The 23,486-nt window shown below is 38.5% G+C and overlaps 1 protein-coding gene across 1 annotated transcript in view; it reads right to left on the bottom strand.

Moving 5' to 3' along the window:
- Positions 1–12,159: 12,159 nt before the first annotated feature.
- LOC108413604 (proline-rich protein 29-like) overlaps positions 12,160–23,486 on the bottom strand; it is an 11,433-nt gene continuing 106 nt past the window's right edge. Inside the window, exons 1-6 of the mRNA XM_017686215.2 lie at positions 23,002–23,486; positions 20,069–20,156; positions 15,083–15,189; positions 13,944–14,137; positions 13,710–13,780; positions 12,160–13,280 (exon numbers count right to left, since the gene is read on the bottom strand). The exon at positions 23,002–23,486 is cut by the window's right edge and continues 106 nt beyond it. Of these exons, the coding sequence (XP_017541704.1) occupies positions 13,234–13,280; positions 13,710–13,780; positions 13,944–14,137; positions 15,083–15,189; positions 20,069–20,156; positions 23,002–23,076 (582 nt within the window). The 5' untranslated portion in view covers positions 23,077–23,486 and the 3' untranslated portion in view covers positions 12,160–13,233. The remainder of the gene's footprint in view (positions 13,281–13,709; positions 13,781–13,943; positions 14,138–15,082; positions 15,190–20,068; positions 20,157–23,001) is intronic.

Raw genomic sequence — 23,486 nt, 5'->3', positions numbered from 1 at the left:
CCTTAGCATTATGCCTCCTCCACCAAACTTTACAGTAGGCACAGTGCAGTCAGGCAGGTAATGTTTTCCTGGGTTTCGCCAAGCACAGACTCATCCACCAGACTGTCAGATAGAGACAATTTTAATTGTGGGCTCTGTGGAAATGTCCAAAAAGGTGCAGTTAGCTATTGATTGTGTTGGTTTAAAGGCAAAGCCCTTTGTGAGAAATCTCGGTGTGACTTTTGACTTCCACCTCAGTTTCTCCTTACACATCAAGAAGCTTCTTCAATCCTGCTTTTTTCAACTTAGAAATATTAGTAAAGTTAGACATTTCCTGCCCTTTTCTGACATTGAAAAAATTATTCATGCTTTTGTCTCCACCCGTTTGGACTACTGCAATGCCCTATTTACTTGTCTGAGTCAGAGAGAGGTGGCTCATCTACAGCTTGTTCAAAATGCAGCTGCTCATCTTCTCACTAGGACAAAGCGCAGGGAACATATTACACCACTATTGGCTTCTCTACACTGGCTGCCTGTAAGCTACAGAATTGATTTTAAAATTTTAATGCTTACTTATCAGGCTGTTCATAACGAGGCTCCAGCATACATTACTGAGCTCTTACGTCCTCTTCATAGTGCGAGAACTTTGAGATCTTCAAATCAGGGGTTATTAACTGTTCCACGTACTAACTTAAAATCAAAGGGGGGCCAGGCTTTTGCAGTTTATGCTCCAAAATTGTGGAATAATCTTCCTACTGATGTCAGACTCTCTGAATCAATTGAGGTTTTTAAAAAACGTTTAAAGACTTATTTTTATTCTCTTGCTTTTAACAGCTTTTGATCAATGTGCTTTATAAGTTGGTATGCATTTGAGTATTTAAACTGTGTGTATTATTTGAGTGTATGATCTTAATGATCTTAATTGTCTTGTATTTTATTTGTAAGTATTTTGTAAAGCACTTTGTGAGTCACTCTAGAAAAGTGCTATATAAATAAAGCTTTACTTACTTACTTACTAGAAGTGTGATTTATCAGTCCACAGAATGCGTTTCCACTGCTCCACAGTCTAGAGGCAGTGTGCTTTACACCAATCCATTGGCATTGTGCGTTTTGATCTTGGGCTTGTGTGTAGCTGCTCAGCCAAGGAAACCCATTTAGTGAAGCTCCTAACGTCCAGTTCTTTTGCTGGTGTTGCTTCAAGAGCCAATTTGGAACTCTTTAGTGAGAGATTCAGAGGATAGGCACTGTGCAGTTGAGCACCTATGAGGTAGCGTAGCCTGCTGCTTCGTGTTAAGCTGTTGTTACTCCTTGTTGTTTTTATTTCTCAATACTAACACTTATGGTCGACAGGGGCAGATCTAGCAGGCAGAAATCTCACAAACTGACTTGTGGCAGAGGTGGCACCCTATGACAGTGCCTTGTTTAAAGTCACTGAGCTCATCAGTACGATACATTCTACTGCCAGTGTTTGTCTACCGAAACTGCAAGGCTATGTGCTTAATTTGATGTACATGTACATTTTGTGTTTTACTTTTTCCCAATATGTTAAATTTAGCAAATAAACAGTAATTCTGCTTTAAAATGTGCACAAGTGTGTTCTGTGTAGAGGACGTGTTAAATTCTTTTCACTTAAAAATGAACAAAATATGTCAATTGTTCTAGGATGCCAAATTTAATGGTTGCAACACAAATAAAGTCATTGAGAGTGGTTTGATGTGAAATAGTACAAAAACTTGCAACTCTGTTTTCTTTACAGTGGTGCTGATAGGACCAGCGGTTGCAATGTTTACCACACAAATGTTTACCACACCATTTTATTTACAATCATTTTATTACTATCATACTATCACTATGACCAGTGACCCAACACGTCTTTTCAATAAAGTCTCATTTCTTGTAATGTTAATACTGATAAAATAGATTTCTAAGACTGATTTGCCTTAGAACAACCTACAAGTACATCTTCACCTGAAATGATTAAAGAAAAAAAGAGTTTCAGGCCAAAACCTCACCTTAAAACTATCATAAAACACCACGTCAGGCCTCAGGCTGTGTATTCATAACTACTTAATGTAATAACTTTCTGTGAGGTCATTTATCGAGACATAAACCTCTTCAGATACCAGTGCTTTGAAAAGTTCTGCCTCTGGATGGCTTGATTAACATCTTACCCTTATCCTTTTTTTAACTTAATGGAATTCCTCTTTGAGAGGTCACGGTGTTGCTCAAAATATGCTGAATGCAGACAGACAGATATGTGTAAAATGGGGTCATTCAGATTTTCTCAGCTGTTCTATGGGGTATTAACTCTACTGGGAGAAACAGGTGCTTTAGCCCTGAAATAGTACAAACACTCAGTGTACAAACTGAATTATCATACATCACACGCAGGCCACCGCATTGCCTTTTCAAACAGTGGAGTCCAGCTGTCATACACTGGGCTCATTGATATTAGAAGTTTATCATGGAAAACAAGATGGGGAGAGTGGAGATGAAGGCACGAATGGAATGTGAGAGCAATGGAGAGCAGGACTAGCTGTCCTTTGGCATCTTTCCCTTTTATGTTTGCCAGCTTGCTAGTTAGCATGATAGACCTTCAACAGTCTTTCTTTAACAGTTCACTTTACTTAAAATGTTTTAAAATAAATACTTGACATTGGAGGAGTTAGCCTCCAGGTCTCAACTGAGGTGAGTTTTAATTTCACGCTCTGATAACTTTATAGTTGTGCATAAAGGCATGAAAACAACAAAAAAGTGGTTGGATAGTGGTAGTGGTTAACACCTCTGCCATCTACGCTGTAGACTGGGGTTCAATCCCCCATCAGGGCAGCACCCTACACTATACCAATAAGAGTCCTTGGGCAAGACTCCTAACACTACCTTGGCCTACCTGTGTAAAAAACTGATCAAATTGTAAGTCACTCTGGATAAGAGTGTCTGCCAAATGCCATAAATGTAAATGTGAATGTAAACAAAGGTGAAAAATTAGAACAAAAATGGGAACTTCTCATAATACCTGAATACTCTTAATGTTGTCATTTGGCGGCTGCTGCAGACCCACTTTTCCGAATACCCCAGATGTAGTCGAATAGCCAAGACATGTCTGGAGTCCAAATTTGTCTTATTTAGTTCAGAACTATGTTTGGTGGTGAGGCTAACATTACTAGTAAACACTAGGACTCAAATCATCAAAATGTCCCCCTCAAACTGCATCCAGGTCTTCATTAAGGTTGCAAAGACCTGTCAATGTAAAATCTAAAATATAAAAATGAACAAAACTGCAAGCAGCCACTTTAGACCACAGACCACTCAGGAGTTGGAGTGCATTTAGAATCGTCATAAATACAGAGGAATTTGATCAGAAAACAGTCCTGTTTGTGAACACCAGGGTTTGTCTGAAATGGGTTCCTCTCTTGGGGAAGTTTCGTTCATTTTTATAGGTCACAGTAGGTCATGCTGAGCTCTAAGCTACATCAGCATGTTTGCGTAACTTTAATGAAGACCTGGAAGCAGTTTAAGAGAAGTTTTGGGGATTTATTTTTGCCCAAAGAATCTGGGCTATTTGAGTGACCAAAGCTCCAGTGTTTGTCAGCAATGTTAGTTTTGTAACTCCAGTTCTAAAGTAAAGATGCAAAATTATTGGCTGATCGACTACATTTAGAGTAGGTGAGAAACTGGGCAAATTTTAAGATTAAATATATGTGAATGTCTTGATTTCAGAACAGGCTGCTTTTGCTTTTTACTTTCCCATATATGTACTGAATGGACTGGGTAGTAAACAGTTGAAAAGATCGTTTGCAAAAAAAAACAAAACAAACGGCATCCTTTTAAAAAAGAGCTGACTTGTGAGTTATTCTTAACACACAGCTCAATCTGAACGCTACATATCGCTGCTGTTGTATCTCCAAAATGATAACTTCACATAAAAAAGAAAAAGCTTTACTTTTAATGTAATGTAAACAGAGATATGAGGTTTTGTTCCAACAACAGTGATCTGTTTTGACACCACACTGCCACAAACTGTTTTAGACAGAATCTCTAATAGCTTCCTTCTCCCTACACAGTGCAGTAAGCAGGTTTTAAAATAATGACTATTACATCTGAACAGAGAATCACGTTGTATTCAGCCACATGTGCACAATTCATACTGGACATAAAGTGCAATGTTTATAGTGCACTATATAGGGAGCACTGAGTCATTTGAGATTTAGCCTTAGGGTTTTCTGAGGTGTGATCTTATAGATGTTTAATAATGTGTTTGTTAATGACTACAAGACTGATGAACACTCTCTATTCACAGGCCATCAGGCTTGTGAATGCCTCTCTCACTACCCAACTGTTTACATCTGTTACTTGCAACATGTACTTTATGAACCACTGCTCTACGTACTTGCACATACACACATGTAACTTTCATTTTTCTTTCAACTTTGCACATAAAACTGTACTTTTTACTATTGTTTTAGGGCTATTGTTATATTTTCTATTTTTTTTTCTAAGATTATATTAAGATTATATTTGGTGAATGGATGCACAGCAAAATAAGAATTTCATTGTACAGTGTAACTGCCTGTTTCTGCTTTGCATATGACAATACAACTCTTGTATCTTTACCTGCTTGTTTTATGTTAAAGAATGTTAAATATTGCACTTCCGTCCATTAAATGGCTTTGTTTAACTCTGAAGCATGAATTGACCATTGGACAAAAAAACAAAACAAAACAAAACTAGCCTTAAATAAAATAAAATCAATAAAAGTTAATTTTGTAAGATCCCTGTATTTTGTTGATTTGATTTATACGTAATTAAAACAACCCAGCATTTGACTGATAGTACCTGGAATGCACAATAAAAACATGATTTATGAAAATGCAAATGCAAATGAACTCTTCTATTTAACAATGTTTACATTCTACATCAAATTCCTTTAAAAAATCTTTTTCCTTAACTTGTGCCCTTTATGGCAAAATGTAGTCTGCTTTGGTAAAGAGTTTTCACACAGCAGTGCTGAGTCAGCAAATCACTCCTGAGATGGTTTGCAAAAACAGGTCAGGTCAAAGATGAGGTTTCTCTATTAATTGATCAATCCATGCTCCACCCACAAATACATTCTTTTACACGAAAGTCCATTTTCATCATCTTCATATTAGCTTAATGATACAACAACATCTGTCACATATATACAACGTAAACATCATTTTTAATAAATAACACACTCTAAATTTTAGTATGGTGAGAAAAAACTGTGCTTCAAATAGTGTTCAGTGGGATTTTTGCCAATGTTTTGTAACCTCACAACAGCGGTAACAAAACAACAGATTTGTGGGCGAAGCATAGACAGGTCAAGTCAGTATTACTGTAAATACAGAAATAGAAAAAAAAAGACTTTATGGGTATGAACATAGCTTAATCACATTAAAGATCCTACAGTGAAGAGTGACAAGCTCCTGCAGAAGAACACATGAAGCACTATGTTAACACACTATTAATAGTAGTGTTGGATGGTGTTTGCCTGCTGCTGATGAAGTATTGCTTCTGGTAAAGCGTGACTGGGAAAGGAAACTCTCCAGCACATGCTGTCTGCTGCATCACTCATAGCTCTTTAATGAGATTTGTGCTAACAGCGTCCTACTGAACATGCTGTACCTCGCACTCTCTCTCTCTAGCACACACGCACCCTTAATTAAAGCATACAACCTGGCTGTTTCTAATCAGAGCTGCCTCTCTGTAATCCTGTGTCTCATTATTTCTGTACAGGGAAGATATTAATAGATATTAATAACTAAATCAACAGAATTTGTACTGAAGGGAGGGACAGGGAGAGATGTACTCTCCCTCTGATCTCTTAATCCTGAATGTTCTCAATCTTTCTATGTGTTGTTTCATTCCCCCACAAATGTCTCTCTCGCTCTCTCTGTCTCTCTCTTTTACACACACACACACACACACACACACACACACACACACACACACACACACACACACACACACACACACACACACACACACACACACACACACACACACACACACACACTTATTTCCAATGTTCTTCAATGTACTGTTTTTATGACCAGCAGTTTTCTAACTTTACAAAATTAACTACACTCTCAGAAATAATGGTATGTAACAGTCACTGGAGCAGTGCCCCTCTTGTCACTGGGGTGGTACCCTCAAGGGTCCATCTCCCTACCTTTAGTCAGGGAACATACTTGTACTATAATCCACTAAAATTATATTTTATAAGTTGTATAACTTATTCCACACATCCCATCTCGTCTCCAGCCTTTTTATTTCACTGTCTTATTTTAAAACGTTAGATTATGAAAAAGTACAAATATGTACTTTTCACCTGGAAAAACCTGTTTAAGCTTCACAACTGGACCTTAAAACCAGTGCTGTGCCTTTGAGGGTACAATTATATTGTTTGTACCTTGATGAACGAAAAATGTACCTGCAGGGAACCTTTATTTCTAACAGTGTACTCTACACTTCATGTTTTACAGATAAACAGTTTGATTGACAAGTACAGTAGTATCCAGTCAAAATGGCAATCACGTACAAATGATTCATGTTCAGGAGATATTTCTAAGTAAATATAATAATCCACTTCCTTAAGGAAAGCAAAAGTCAAATAAAAGTGAATTTTTAAAAATGGACTTAAAAAATGCTAAATGGACAAAAAATGGACAAAAAAGAAAACAGAGTAGCTGCTGGTGTTCTCAGCATGATGAACTGACCACTCCAGAGTCCAGACCTCAATAGCACAGGATTACTTGGAGTATTAGGAGCAGAAAATGCAACCAGTGTCCAAGACTGAACTTTGCAGGCAGGTGTGAAAAATATCCCTGCAGACTGCTTTGAAAATCTGACAGCAAGAGCCCTGAAAAGGGCAGAAGCTGTGATAACGGGAAAATGCTGAGGCCTTTGTGTCATTTTTCCTGACAAATGAATAACTTACTTGAATGAATAGCATATTTGAGGTCTGTTTATTAGAAATTAAATGAAGAGTGATGTGATCGCTGACTTTACTGTATATTGACTGTAACTGATTTAGACACATTTTCACATAATGAAGGCCATTCATGGAAATCAGTCTCAGACCCTGATCATGGAGAGCTGCCTTCCTGTGGAACCTAGTTCCAACCAGGCAAAGCTAATCAACCTTTTTGCAAGTCCCTGTTTGGCTGATCAGATGTACTGGAGATGTATTGGAGGGGTGGCGATGCTTATGGATACAGGTTGGAACCAAACTCCACAGGAAGGATAGTTCTTAAGGAACAGGGCTGGAGGCCACTGGTGCAAATAATACATGACCCTAGAGAAGGCCATAAGAGATCTTTCATTTGGGTATTTAACAGAATGAGGCATGCGCACATGTGGATCCTCATATCAACAAAGTGCCCAGCAGAGCTCTTATATAACCAGAGTAACAGATACATCTATCAGTCCCTGACAACACACACAAACACACACACATACCCAGTCATGTTAAGAGTACTTCTGGGGAAGCAGAGTAGTAAGTAACTTTACCCATAATAAAAAATACAATTAAACACAAAGCAGAAATGCATAACAAATAAAAATAAATCATTTATTTAGTACTACATTGACCAAAACAGATGGCAACAGAATGGACTCAGGAGTAAATGGTGCATTTAAAACTTCAACAATGTTTACATTCTACATCCTACAGCATTATTTACTATTTAGCAAAACAGAATAATATTTAATATACATATTAAACAGATGTTTCCCTGTAAAGGTTCATATTACTGAACTCAGCCCTAGCCTATAATGTGATTACCATTTACTCTAAGAATGAATTGTCCTCAGTAACACCAACAAAGTGTTGGTGAAAAGCAAAGTCATTAAAATACTAGATTTGTGATTGCATGGATAAGACTTTAACATGCTGTTTTCCATTAAATGAGCCCTTTAAAACAAGATAACATATTAGCCACTTGGAACTCAAAGTGGAATTGACAAAGCGATTTTGATCTAGACAATTGATCTCAGATCAGAGGCATTATGTTCAGGTATATAAGTGTCAACTTACTATTACTGCTGATTGTCATGACAGATGCTTTAATGTTCAGTGTCATTTTGTGTCTACTTACTCTACAGTAGTTAGCCATCATAACCTCAGACATAATGGACTGCGGTACCTGTAACTGTTGATGAGCAAATTGTGATTATTGTATGCATTTATCTGCAACCAGCTCGATTTTATATACAGGGGTGCAAAATTAGTCTGACAGTTGATGGGGGAGATACTAAATTGCCCCTACATGTGAATGAGATGTTAAATTACCCCTACATGTAAATGAGTGTGTGGATATATTTGTTTGGGTGTCTGCCCTGTGATGAATTGACAACCTGTCCAGGGTGTTTTCTGCTTTCCGCCCCCGATGACTGCTGGCATAAGCTTTTAGAAAATCACCAAAAACAAGCCCAAACTTTTGCATATGACGGTACTTATTGTGTAAAACACAAGCTGGCAGTGTGTATCCCTGTGTGTGTGTGTGTGTGTGTGTGTGCGCGCGCACGAGTTTCAACATGTGTGTGTTTAATTACTGATTACACAGAGTCTGACCTCTGATTCTCTGCTAAACTATCCATGGCCCACACCTCAAACTCACACAAGGAATATGGAATGAGAGAGTGTGTGTGTGTGTGTGTCTCTCAGTGATGAGAGATGTGTCTTTATCACAGCAGACTCTGTTATGCAATACAAGTCATCACACACACACACACACACACACACACTGTCCCTGCAGAAGTGCTGGACTCAACATGTGACTGAAAGGTTAAAACTGCCTAATGACACATTAAGTTCTGAGAAACCTGAGCACTCGGTCGCTCTTGTGGTTTGTTTGGTTATTTGTCCACATCAACCAGTTTTAGATTTCATTTGATGAGATGCCCAAACCTCTGTCACGTTGCATGGTGTGTGGTGTGTGTACTAAACTATGTTACAGATAAAGTTTGCAGTTTATATAAAACCACCATTCGGTAGATCAACAATTCTTCCATCCTACACTCAAAGCAGAACACACCCAAAATACCATGGCCATGTTCATTTTCTCAGTAATAACTTCCTTGTAGATGCTACTTACTTTCCAGGTTTTGTACAGCTAAAAATCACGACATTGTTTTGCTGAATAGAGTATGAAGTGTCAAACATCCAGTCCATGTGCCGTTTCGTTAATCTTAACCACCCATTGACTATGCAAAGCGTGAAAAGCTTAATTGATTAATAAATAAATAAGTAAATAAATAAATACATAAATAGGCCTAAAATTTCAGGAAAAACTTCATGTATCCTTCTCCATTCTATTAATTTACTTGACTTGACTAGTGATACAATACATGTAACAGCATTACATAATCATGATACATAAGAAGTAAATACTGCAGTATAGTTCTAAAAATAGACAGTAATCAGATTACTGATATATTAAAAAAATGATTGATTGCTAGCAGAGTTACATTAAACCATTCTTGCATAACACTCCTGAATATTTTCTTCTCTCCACATGTTAACCATTCACTTTGGAAGCATTTTTATTTAACTATCATTGTTACAACACATATAATTTCTGCTAGCTTCCCTATTGGGTTTGCAATGTTCTACTAGCATCAAGCCAACTGTGGTGTAAACTGGTTTACACTAGTTTTAATACCACTTGCGACAGCTGTAGTTTACATACATACATTTGAACCAGTAGTACATTCAAATAATGCATTGTTGCTTCATGTGTTGCAGATTTACAGTGAATCTAATATTCAAATAATGCAACTTGCATCCTTTCTTTATTATAATAGCCAGTTTCCTCTCTTTCAAACATACTTGAGTGGTAATATCTCCCTTAATTTAGCAAATGAACACATGATTTGTTTCACTTCTATTCCAAAATACATGTCTAATTTGAGTATAATTATAAATATGGACATGCTGGACACCTAAAACTGCAGACAAGTAAGTGTGGCATAAGTCATCTAGAACTCAGAACAATTAACTGGATTTAGTATGTTGTAAAAAAATGAGCATTCAACCTACATATGTCTTGCTCCACCCACTCACAGTGAAGTTACAAGGAGTGTTTCACTGGGGCACAATATAGGCAAATTTGAGTAAAAAGAGGTGGGAAAATGGGAAAAAATTCTGTTTTTTTCTACATAAAGCCACATGAATGTCAAACATTCACTCTTCTGACCTCTCACTCTCCTCCTTTGATGTTCATGCTCCTTCTCTCATTTCACCCACTGCTAATCTCAGTCTCCCCACCTCTTCTTCCCCAGCGTCCTCTCCTCTCTCCTCCTTTACTGTCTCCCAGATTTCAGACAGAAACACTAGGATACTTATAACCTCTGACTCATCCTCACAGCTAAAGTTCTGCTTACTGACCTCTGCTGGTCACAGGTGTAAACGTATGTAAATGTACATTTTACTACCTTTCATAGAACAGACCACGCAATGGCATTCCATTTTTACTCTCTGTTTTACGATATTCATTATTGTTTATTGTATTATGTATATTCTTAAGCTTCTGTATAAAGCTATATTCGCTCCATTGATCACTCTGAAAGTTTCTAGGCCATATTTTGTCCTGCTCTAGCTCGCAACATCATGTAAGCACTAAATTTACTGTCCACATGTACATATGAAACTTCCTTCTCTAGAGGTTGTGTGGTGGTGACATGATTTATATGCAACGTGTGTATTAACAGTAACACAAATAACAGCACAACAATGAACAAGCTTTAATTTCTGATTTACCTATTATTCAGAATTTGGTAGCAGAGTTATTGTAAAGGAGGAGACAGGTCACTGGTTGGAAAATTAATAGGAAAGCTCATATTGCTCAACATGGTGTCTGTTTACAGGGAAAGTTGCCCTTCATCAAGATGAGTCAACTGACCAATTGAGGCTTGCAGGAAGGGCTAGGTCGATAAAACGATAATGATAATTAACGTGATATCAATTTTCCTCGATAGAGCGATAAGAAAGGTTAAAAAATCTTCAATATAATACACCATTCTCACACTTCCATGTTCAGAGAAAGCCCTGCTACATCCTATTGTACATCCTAACAAGCTTTAGCAGCGTTAAATCACAATCACAACCCTCACAACTACAGTGCCATCAAAAAATCATATTTTAGTATTAGTGCATCCCCAAGCAATGACAGTAAAAGAAAGAAGTGAGCTCATGTCGGTTACAACCCCAATTTAAATGAAAGCAAACTGAGGAAGCTGTGAGGTACTAGAGAGTGGAGAATGCTATCTTTCCATGCTAGCTGTTTTTAGCAGCTGGTTAACTTGAAGCTGTGCTCCTTCACTCGCACAGCACAGCGAATTGATGATACTGTAGATCAAACACGACACAAGAGCACAGCTTTAAGTTTAAACGTACCTAAAAGGAGGACTCAGTTTCACTGGTGTAGATATATTTCAGTTCACCCCTTAAACTACTATGATAGAACAGAGAAATCCAGTCGTCGCTAGCTGGTGTTTGAATACTGCGATGTGCTCTGATATGGGTGCAGCAGGAGTGAGGCTGGTTAGGCTGTGTGATCCATCACAGACGTACTGAGCCAGTAAATGTTTGCTGTCTTGTACTAAGTTGAAGTTGTTGAGAAACTGAACAGTTTAGCACTGTTGTTGGTCACATGTTTAGCATTTGTAACAGGATAGCCGAGCGCTCGCCACCAGACAGCTAAAAATAATCTTTTCTTTCTTAAATTATGACTGAAATAATTACAAAAACTGTGGTCGTGCTTTTGAACAGCTCACCATTTTTGGCTCACCAGAAACTTTCTCCCACACTCCCATGACACGTTTGTGAAATGTTCCACTGTTTGGTGAGTGTTGACCATAAAAGATAGTTTAAAACAGCGATTAACTACCCAGGAGCAAAAATCAGCCTTCAAACTTGAAGAAATAATGGTTTGACATTTATTGTGATATGTATACATATCGAACAATAATTCATTTTTCAGAGCATGTATAAGTGGCCCTTTGTAAATGATTAATAAACTCTCAACAGATTATCAGTAACACATCAAGAACTTATCAGTGAAGTAGCAATAGTGAAGCATCTGGATACATTGAAGTAAATATCTTGTCTGTTGATACATTACTTACATTAAGTACATGTAATGTTAATATGTAACCTAACCTTACCCAACCTCACCCAGTACTTACCCTAACCCTGGCCCTAATCTCAAGCCTAACCTTAACCTCAACCCAAAGCCGAATCATAATCCTGACCTTAATCCTAACCCTTATATGATTTTGACATGCTCCTGAGAGTCCACTGAGTGTTTGTTTCATTCAAAAGGGTGACTCAAAATAAAGTGTCACCTAACTAACTCAATCATTCACATTTTGCAGGTGTAAAATTCTCCATAAGGGGGCTTATTAGCAATCAAACAGTTTCCAGTGCTTTTGAACAGCACTGCTATGTGTCAGTTACACAGTGTCTTTGTATTAGAAATGCCAGTGGTGTATCTGAGTCACTGTTGTGAGAAGAATGCCTTTTTAAACTTCACACTATATCTGTTTGTTTAGGCTAGTTGGCTTGGTGTGTGTTAGACTAGTGAAGATCACTGCTTACAACACTTACTAGTTCTGAATGTAAACACCTCCACCTGCTGGTGAATTGATGTTATATTCTGCTTAAATCTGAGTATGTGTGGGAGGAATGAAGACAGTGTACAACAGAGCCATGAGACTTTATTACTCAGTAAACTCACATTAAATAACAAGTTTGTTTAAATATATCTATATATTTAATATATAACTATCACTGTAATAATATACTGTGGCTAATGCGATTAATATGTGTAGACTAAGAGGCGCCTGTCCAAAAAGTATCTATATTTCCCAAACACCAGAATGACAAAGAGGCATGTTTTCGTGGGCATGGTCTTTCAAACTAGCCTGCTGTTGTACTGACTCTGTGTGAGGTTTTAGCAGTAGTTTGTACTGCTGACACTGAGAGCTGATTAACTGTAGCGTTAAAAACAATCCATTAAACTGACTTGATTCTCCTTTCCACATGAAAGAAGTACACTATATATACAATTAGTGCAAGATGTAATTAAACTGAATGACAGAACTGTGTTATATACTGTATTCCATCCATGTACAAATCACATAAATTGAATGCATTACTAAATTTAGTGCATTATTTTGCACTGTGTAATTGTTTAGATCCTGGTTAATCTGACTTGGTTTGTATCAGTTCTATGTCTCTTCTGTTCCATGTTGCCTCCTTTCTGCTTCATAATACTCTAACAAAGTGAGAGAGAGAGAGAGAGAGAGAGAGAGAAAAAGAGCAAGAGATGTTTTTATATGGAAAATTGATTTTTTTAACATAGTATCTCAAAGCTGAGGTGCTCAAAAATCTTTTTTGTACATTAAAAGTCTCAATAACTCAAAATCTAAAAGTTAAAATTCTGCATAAAACATTATGAGAAAATAAGATATTTTTGGACATATAATTAATAACTAATAACTAACAAATAACTAATAACTAAATAATTCAACAAAAGTCAAATCTTTGAGACAATAAGTCATATTTTAAGATATTAAGTCAAAATGTTTACATATTGCTGCAAGAAATAGAGAAAGAGGGTGAAGAGCAAGCTATCAGGCAGGAATGGGCTTCAGTACCCTGGTGTACTATGTAGATGGCAGAGGCAATTATCATATGTGTGTACCTGTAGCAGGAGGCACATCAGTGCCAACAGTTCCAGTTGCACTGGGAGGTGGCGGTGGCGGCACAACTCTTCTGCATAACAGAACTCAAATGAGTTTGTGTGTGTGCGTACAAGGGGTGTTACATTAATGTGGAACGTGCGTGCATTTTTTGTATCCGTTGTCATTTTGCGCATTTTTGTAGTACACAAATCATTTTAAACTTGACAAGTTCTTAGATCATGTTTGATTCTTACCTGTCTCTGTGTTGAGTATGGATGGTGTGTGGAGGGTGAGGGAGGTCTTGAAAGCTCGAAATATTCTGGAGCTGAGACATCTGAGGCTCGCCCAGAGAAGGCATCCACACAGGGTGAGATAAGCCAGGGGAATAAGGGTAGTAGTGATGATACACCTCTGGATCATTTTCAGCTGGTGCAGCTGGACCTGTATGCTGTTACAAAGTAAGTCATACATCAACTTTCCTAGGTTCCCCACTGTGCATCACCTGTGCTTAAATTTTGTTGAAACAAGTGAAAAAAACTCTGTTGTAAGTGCAGATTCTAAACTTTCAATCTATATCACATTTATCTTCGTGTGCTGGACCTTCATTTTGAGCCTATGTATGTGACAGTAACACAGAAGATGTATGACGTCGTCCGACCCAACGCCTCTGACTTTTAAATGACTTTTTCGGCCTTTATAGGGCAACTCACAGCAGTGTTATTTTCTCCTGACTCAGTAATGATGCTTCTTTCAGTTTTCTTTCAGCACTGCAGTAACACTGATGTCGTGGTGTGTCAGTGTGTGTTGCGGTGGTCTGAGTGGATGAGACACAGCAATAGTCCACCAGCCAAAAATATCTAGCCAGCAGCGTCCTTTGGGCAGTGTCCTGTGACAACTGATGAAGGACTAAAGGATGACCAACACAAACTGTGCAGCAGCAGATGAACCATCATTTCTGACTTTACATCTACAAGGTAGACTGACAAGTTAGGAGTGTCTAATAGCGCAGACAGTGAGTGGATACAGTGTTTAAAAACTCCAGCAGCACTGCTGTGTCTGATCCACTCAGACCAGTGCAACACACACTAACACACCACCACCACGTCAGTGTTACTGCAGTGCTGAGAATGATCCACCACCCAAATAATACCTGCACTGTAAGGGTCCATGGGGGTCCTGAACGCTGAAGAACAGGGTAAAAGGGGGCTAACAAAGTAACAGAGAAACAGATGGACTACAGTCTGTAACTGAAGAACTACAAAGTGCACCTATATAGTAAGTGGAGCTGATAAAATGGCCAGTGAGCACAGAAATAAGGAGGTGGTCATAATGTTATGCTGTCTGGTAATCTAAATGTTCATGGTGCTCATATCTCCATGTCAGTTTTATTTACCTCAGGCGTTTGCGTGTAGCCGAACATGCTGAGAGCAGACATGGTCATGTTGTTCATGAAGACCTGGTGCATTTGCGCATTCTGCATCATCATCAGCTCCACCAGGTCTGTACTCTCACCCACCCACACACACATACACACAAATGCATAAACACACATGCAAATGCAGAGAAAACTGCGCAATGTATCTGTAGCTGGAGACCGAGTAGCTGATAAGTCTTACCAATGGACACAATAACCACTGGCATCCACTAGATAGCGCTATTTGTTCATATTTCTTTAGGTTGTGTGGGGCAGACTGTGTGATAAAGCCACAATCATCGTTTTACAAAATATCTATAGTGCACATTGTACTCTATAGTGTAGTGAAATCAAAGATTATACCAAAAAAAGAGCAGTACTTTGAATTTTATCACTATGAAAACCTCATAACCATCATATTAGAACTTCAAGACTTCATTATATTTTTACACCATTAAAAACACAAGCTACTCTTTACATTGTGTGAAAATGATAAACGGACGAATAGAAATGATCCAAAATGATATAGAATTGAACGAGTACACTCTTGTTACATTAATATACATTGACAGTGACAATTCTCTCTCTGAAATTTCTGTGAAGTTACTAATCTCAACAGGCAAGACGTGTTACGACAGTGACTATTTACTCAATGCAGTTTGCATATTGGTTACTTGGAAAATCTCTGTACACGTCTAAACCAAATGGCATTTGGCATTTTTTTTTATGGCAAATGAATGCAAAGCAGTTTTTTCAGTCTAAGCTCATTCAGGCCCTCTGTCAAATGATGTATTATGAGCAGCTTTCATTACCTATAGCAACACTTCTCAACTCAGATCCACTCCCCATCATAACTATTGTTTCAACTATTTGCTGTCCCAACACGCCTGAGGCAACTCAAGAAGGGTGATGGTTAACTAATGATCTGGCTCAGATGTGTCACGGCAGTGAATGCTTGAAACAGTGCCCAGGACTAAACATAAGGACCTCTGCTCTACTGGCAGCAAAGCCATGTGTTAGCAGAACTACATGCATGTCTTTGCTTCTGTAACTGAGCTAAAGGGTTCAGCAGTGTGAGATGTATTCAAAACTATGGCCATGCACCACACAACCTCAAGTGTTCTATTGTTTTTACACAACAGTTAACTCATGACCTCTGCATTTAATGTTTTAATGTCAGCAATTCCTTCCGCTAAATTGCAGTTCCTTAACAAGCAGCTTGTTGCTAGCGAAATCCACTCACTTGTTGCAATGTATGCTGTAAGCCTCGCATTCTTAAGTACAGACTGAGCCATAAAACTGCTGCGATATCAAGTTTAACTCTGTTGTGTAAATTTTTGCTAGTTCAATATTAATTTTGTTTTGTTCCAGCCAGTCTGTAAGGCATTTTACAGCCCATTTTATTTGTTGAATGGTATTTGGTTAATTTCTGGCTAATTCCAGGTTGTTTACGTATTCTTCTGTCACAGCTGTCGATTGAAAATCTTTCTCAGTGGTGATGAGTTTGGGAATTTAGTGCACTCTCATCTTCAGAGTCTGACCAAAATCGACTTAAAAGTGTCCATTTCTGCGCAAAGTAAGAAGTAAAAATGTTCAAATGGCTTGAGCATCGCCTACACCTGTCAAACTTGTTGCTTAGCAACTGTTGTATAATGTGCAGTCAAACAAACCCTTGTTGAAACAGAATACCCATAAGACACACCGTGTTGTATGCAACCAAATGCTGAACTTCAACACAATGCTGAGAAAGTTAGTAGTGATGGACATTTTGAGTGATATAGTGGTTGAGACTGTAATATAACAGAAGAAAGTAAATTGTTCTGCATGAAGTAAAAATGAACAGTCATACATGCTTCACTTTGTTTGTAATATGTTGCAAATTAAATGGCAGCTAAAATAATAATTCATCTATAAAGCTAAATGATAGCTACAATGACAGCACTGAGGTTTCACTTAAAGATATTTATTGGAAAAAGATGTTTTTGAAAATTACAGCATATAATCTTTAAAAGCTCTTTCCAGACCCAGTCCCAGTGGCCATTGTGCCACTGTTCACAACACTGAGTGCATTTACAAAACCTGCCCCAGCCCACCAATTATGATCATTATTAGATTTTGACAGTTATTCTATTATTTAAGTGGCCATATTAACAGCGTACTCTTATTTCTTAGATCAGATTCAGGCTGTTATCAGAATTTATGAAATCCGATAATAGATTTTATCTCAGTAAATGGGTTTTCTGGAAATGTAATCCACAAATGTAGCCAGATTTTGTGTCAATTTTATATCACATCCTTCTTCTTTTGTGAGTTTACTGGTGGGTTGCAAAGCCGAAATCCCTTTATTGCCTGACTCATGTAGACGTGGACTTTTCTCATTATCCCATTATGTGATTATTGTTGTTTTGTGGGTCTGTTTTTGAATAATCACCTGCCCCTGCATGTAATTAAAAAAAGAATGTTGGCTTTCTTGCTTGTCAGTCAAGTGATCACTTCATGCCAACATGGATGGCTTTTGGTCACACTGGGCAACAAAACCTACATGACTCTAACTAGATTAATGTTTTATTTGATTTCATTTGAAAATAAATAAATAAATACATCACAAAGCTGAGATGTTAATGATTACAGTAACACTCTATAGCAGATGTCAAATTACCGTGATGCTGCATTTGGGCTACTTGCTGAAAATATCTACGCCAAGTGCCCAGACAGTCGTACCAGATAAGTGTTTGTCCTGATTTTTATGTGTGCCTGTGCTCTCACAGCTAATTGTTTTCCTAAGTAGTTTACTGCTTATGAAGCACCATGAATGACATTTCCTGTTATCCCACAAATGTCTAACCACTGACATGTGTGTGCTAGTTGCCATGGTTGCTACCCTGGGTGTGCATGGCAGCTTTTTCTGTAGGGAGGGGCTTTGGAGGCAGGGCTGGAGCACAGCGGAGGTGGAGGGACCTGGAAGTTGTACTCGGTCAAATTTTCAAGACTCTCTTCAATCCCACCTACTGCAGCTGTGATCGTGTTTACACCAATTTATCAGACATTTTAGCAAAATCTGTTGAAGTAGCATTTGCTCAGACATTTTGTTTACAGATTGTAGTGGCCGGAAACAAAGTTAACGTTTACATTTGTAGCATCAATATGCAGGCGGCTTGAATTAAAAACGATTAAATTTGCTCAAGTGTTTTAAACATATTTAGGAAGAAAACAAAATAGCTATATTGTGCACCACTCTACATGTCTACATGCATTCTTTGTAAAAGAAAAAATGACTCGCATTCTGTATTACAGTAATGGCTTAACAGATGCCCTGCCCCAATAATGATAAACAGACAAAAAATGTTGCCTTTAAGCGTCATTACAGTTAAGCGAAGCAGACTGGGTTTGGAGAGATTAAAAGACTTTTACTGAATTACATTTTTTAATTACTTTGTAATAACATCTTATAAGCTCTTCAACTTTTTCTAAAGTCTCTATGTTCACTTACTGATGTCAAGTATGGCTCAATACTGCATTACTTCAGTCACTGCGCAACCCACACTGACCTGTCTGAGTAATGCATTCTATGCCCTCAGCGTCTGGGCTTTCCACACACACACCTGGCAAGTCTGGACAGAGTGAGGGTGACATGTATCCTTTTCCAGAAATCTAGGGCACTGTTTATCCTTTTCAGTCTTGTTCACTAGGCCTCCACAGTGCATCCCTATGGATGTACTGGAGGAGTACACGTTGACTGAGCTGTGGTATCAGGAGCGTCTGGTCAAACATTGCAGGTCTCATGCTGTGGCTTTTTGTCTCATCATTTCCTCAAGCCTTCCTTTAGAACAGTGCCTCAACCATGACTCACGCTGGGCTCAAAATGATCTCTTAATCACTACTCCCTACCTCAGGAGCACTAGACAGAGCACTGCTGCAGAACACAATTCAGCATTCAGCTAAATGATTTCATACCCAACTGGTGAACCAAGTATTTGTTACTTAACTATTCAATTATTAAGATACCGATTTAATTCAAATTCATGAATGGATCTTGCATTGCCGGAAATCAAAACAAAAAATATGCCAGTTTTGATCTGACCTGAATCTCGAAGTTGTGTTGGAATCAACAGCACTATGATACCGTTCCTGATGCCAGTCTTCTAGCAAGGGTAATTACATGTTAAAGAGAAATGTGGCCAACTTGGTATCTGATTCTGAAAGGCAGCTCTGATGTTTACCCTTGTTTTATCTGCCTCTGATTGGTAGTTTTGATTAGGGCACAGTGGATTCTTTCAAATGGCATTAGGAGCACTAGGTGAAGTCAAAGGGTGCCTGTTTTTTTCACAGATTATCTGTCTGATGTACTACTGTCAGAGCATAGTTATTTACTACAGGTTACCTACTCCAGCATTAATTCAAATACAGTCAAACCTATCCATAAAAATATCTGATTAGTGAATAGACACTGTCAAAAGTAGGAAAAGCATTTATGACCACAAATAAGCACAGCAAATATCAGCATGATAAAACTGATATATATTGACGAGTCCAACTTTCCAACTGAAAATATGGACATTGTGTTCTCTGGGCCAAAGCAGTAAAGGACCATCCAGATGTTACCTGTGTAAAGTTCAAAAGCCAGAGTCTGTCATGGTGTGTGCTCATATTGGTCCCCATGGTAATTTGCACATCTGTGAATGCACTATTAACACTGAACACATTTTAGAGTAATATGTGCTGGCTTTTATCTGCCATCTTTTTCAGGGATGTCCATGCTTATTTCAACATGACAAAGCCAAGAAATTTCATTTTATTACTGGCTCTCTGCTGGTTACATGGACAATATGACTCCAGTGCCTTACAGTAGTGAGTTCAGAAAATGGCTTTAGTGTGTGTGTGTGTGTGTGTGTGTGTGGTGTGTCGTACCCTCTCTGCTGTGTGTGTGTGTGGGGGGGGGGGGGGGGGGGGGGGTGTGTATCGTACCCTCTCTGATGTGTCCTGGGCGTACAGAGGGCACTGGTGAAGCCACTGCTGCAGGGAGCTGCTGGAAAAGTGTCACAGGCTGAGGAGGCTGTGGAAGAGAGACATACAAAAACAGCTTCACTTAGGAGTACTGAGTTCTCTGGTATGTAGTTCAGATCTAGCTTCTTTTTTTAATAGGCTAAATATTTGCCTTCCACAAGGAACAAACAAATGTCAAATGTGCGTTGTTTTTTGTATTCCAGCAAAAAATAAGAGTTTAATATGGTATTTGTCATAATATGCAGTACAGCAGCATAATGTCCTTCAGCCTTGTTGTCTTATGCCAGAACTCACAATTTCATATATTGTTTTCATGCTTTTGTTCATCAGTTCATTACACAAATACAGTATGTTGTAGGGCCATTAGAAATCCCTGTGATATCCTGTGATAGAGTAAGCCAATTAGAGTATACTAATTAGAGTAGAGTATACCAGTGTAATCTAGTTAGTATAAGGTAAACTAGTTAGAGTGTACTAGTTAGAATAGAATAGCGTAAACTAATTCGAGTTAGAATAGCGTAGACTAATTCGAGTGAACTAATTATAGTAGAGTAAACTAGTTCAAGCATACCAGTTAGAGTACAGTAAACAGCTTAGAGTATACTAGTTAGAGTCCAATACACTAGTTAAAGTAGAGTGAACCAGTGAGAGAACATTAGTAAGAATAGAATAGACTAGAATGAATTAGTTAGAGAATACTAGCTTGAATAGAGTAAACTTGTAAGAGTATACTAGTTATAGTAGACTAATTATTTACAGGATACTAGTGAGAGTGCTAGTTAGATTAAACTAGTAAACTCATTACACTATACTAGTTAGAGTATACTAGTATAGTATACTAGTTAGAGTATAGTAAACCAGCTAGAGAATAGTAGTAATAGTAGAGTAAACTAGTCAGAGTAAACTAGGTAGAATATACTAGTTAGAGTATTCTAGTTAAACTATATTATTTATAGTAGAGTACACTACTTAGGTTATACTAGCTAGAATAGTGAGAAAACTATTGAGAGACTAGACTAGTGAGTTACAGTATGCTAGTTATACAACCCCAATTCCAATGTTGGGACGTTGTGTAAAACATAAATAAAAACAGAATACAATGATTTGCAAATCCTTTTCAACCTATATTCAATTGAATACACTACAAAGACAAGATGTTTTTTGCAAATATTCACTCATTTTGAATTTGATGCCTGCACCACGTTCCAAAGAAGTTGGAACAGGGGCATGTTTACCACTGTGTTACATCACCTTTCCTTTTAACAACACGCAATAAGTGTTTGGGAACTGAGCACACTAATTTTTGAAGCTTTGTTGAATTCTTTCCCATTCTTGCTTGATGTACAACTTCATTTGCTCAACAGACCGGGGTCTCCGTTGTCGTATTTTGCGCTTCATAACGCACCACACATTTTCAATGGGAGACAAGTCTGGAATGCAGGCAGGCCAGTCTAGTACCCACACTCTTTTACTAAGAAGCCACGCTGTTGTAACACGTGCAGAATGTGGCTTGTAAGATAAGGCATTATCTTGCTGAAATAAGCAGGGACGTCCCTGAAAAAGACGTCGCTTGGATGGCAGCAGATGTTGCTCCAAAACCTGTATGTACCTTTCAGCATTAATGGTGCCTTCACAGATGTGCAGGTTACCCATGCCATGGACACTAACACACCCCCATACCATCAGAGATGCTGGCTTTTGAACTTTGCGCTGATAACAATCCGACAGTCCTTTTCCTCTTTGGCCCGGAGGACACGACGTCCATGATTTCCAAAAACAATTTGAAATGTGTGACCACAGGACACTTTTCCACTGCGTCTGTCCATCTCAGATGAGCTCGAGCCCAGAGAAGCCGGCAGCGTTTCTGGGTGTTGTTGATACATGGCTTTCACTTTGCATGGCAGAGTTTTAACTTGCACTTGTAGATGGAGCGACGAACTGTGTTCACTAACAATGGTTTTCTGAAGTGTTCCTGAGCCCATGTGGGAATATCCGTCACAGAATGATGTGGGTTTTTAATGCAGTGCCGCCTGAGGGATCGAAGGTCACGGGCATTCAATGTTGGTTTTCTGTCTTGCTGCTTACTTGCAGAGATTTCTCCAGATTCTCTCAATCTTTTGATGATATTATGGACTGTAGATGATGAAATCCCTAAATTCCTTGCAATTGCACGTTGAGAAACGTTGTTCTTAAACTGTTGGACTATTTGTTCACGCAGCTGTTCACAAAGTGGTGAACCTCGCCCCATCCTTGCTTGTAAACGACTGAGCCTTTCAGGAATGCTCCCTTTATACCCAATCATGACACTCACCTGTTTCCAATTAACCTGTTCACCTGTGGAATGTTCCAAAAAGGTTTTTTTTGAGCATTCCTCAACTTTCCCAGCCTTTTGTTGCCCTGTCCCAACTTCTTTGTGTTGCAGGCATCAAATTCAAAATGAGTGAATATTTGCAAACAACAATAAAGTTTATCCATTTGAACATTAAATATCTTGTCTTTGTAGTGTATTCAATTGAATATAGGTTCAAAAGGATTTGCAAATCATCGTATTCTGTTTTTATTTATGTTTTACACAATGTCCCAACTTCATTGGAATTGGGGCTGTACTAAAGTGTACTAGTTTAACTAGAGTGTACTAGTTAGAGAGTAAACTGGTTAGAGTATACTATGCAGAGTATACTAGTTAAACTAGTTAGAGTATACAAGTTAGAGTAAACCAGTTAGAGTAAAGTTAGATCATACGAGTAAGTAGTTATGGCACAGTAAACTTGTTAAAGAATACTAGGATACAAAACAAAACTCACCTCTTATGCGAATCTGTCGCCTTGCTATCGTTATTAACGTTTTTGTAACTAGCAGGCTTAAAGATTTTTATCCACAGAAAGGGAACTCACTGGTTGTTGAACGATGTTGATGTTTGACCAGTCGTCCGACTGAAACTGTGGCTGGGTCGGCTCTGTCCACGCCATTCCTGCTACTGCTTGTAGGCCAAACTCGAGATCAGTCCTGATACTCCGCCGCTACAGGGGATTAGTTTTCCCCCACGCGTATTCCGGCAAACGTAGCCTACTGGTATTCGACTGGAGGAATTTCTAGCGTCATGATGGGCTATTACTTAAAACTCACGGCATAGTTCATAACCACGGGGGATTAATATATACTGACATGGTCTAGTCAAAAGTAGGGTTCGTCAGAAATCGGGTGGGAAAAAACGGGCTGCCTGCGCGCCTGTTCTGTTGTCATGGTGCACAGACGCAAACAAACTCTGGCCGTAAGTGCAGTGAGCGCAGTGCAGTGAGCGCAGTGTAAACACGTAAAAAGCAAACCGTGTAAAATGCGCGGGCATTAATTTACTATAGGGATAAAGAGCTGTGGGCTG

The sequence above is a fragment of the Pygocentrus nattereri genome, chromosome 14, assembly GCF_015220715.1.
Source record: "Pygocentrus nattereri isolate fPygNat1 chromosome 14, fPygNat1.pri, whole genome shotgun sequence".
In the NCBI taxonomy this organism is placed as follows: Eukaryota; Metazoa; Chordata; class Actinopteri; order Characiformes; family Serrasalmidae; genus Pygocentrus; species Pygocentrus nattereri.
Note: the sequence above shows the minus strand (reverse complement) of the source record. Positions and strands in the feature narration are given on the sequence as shown.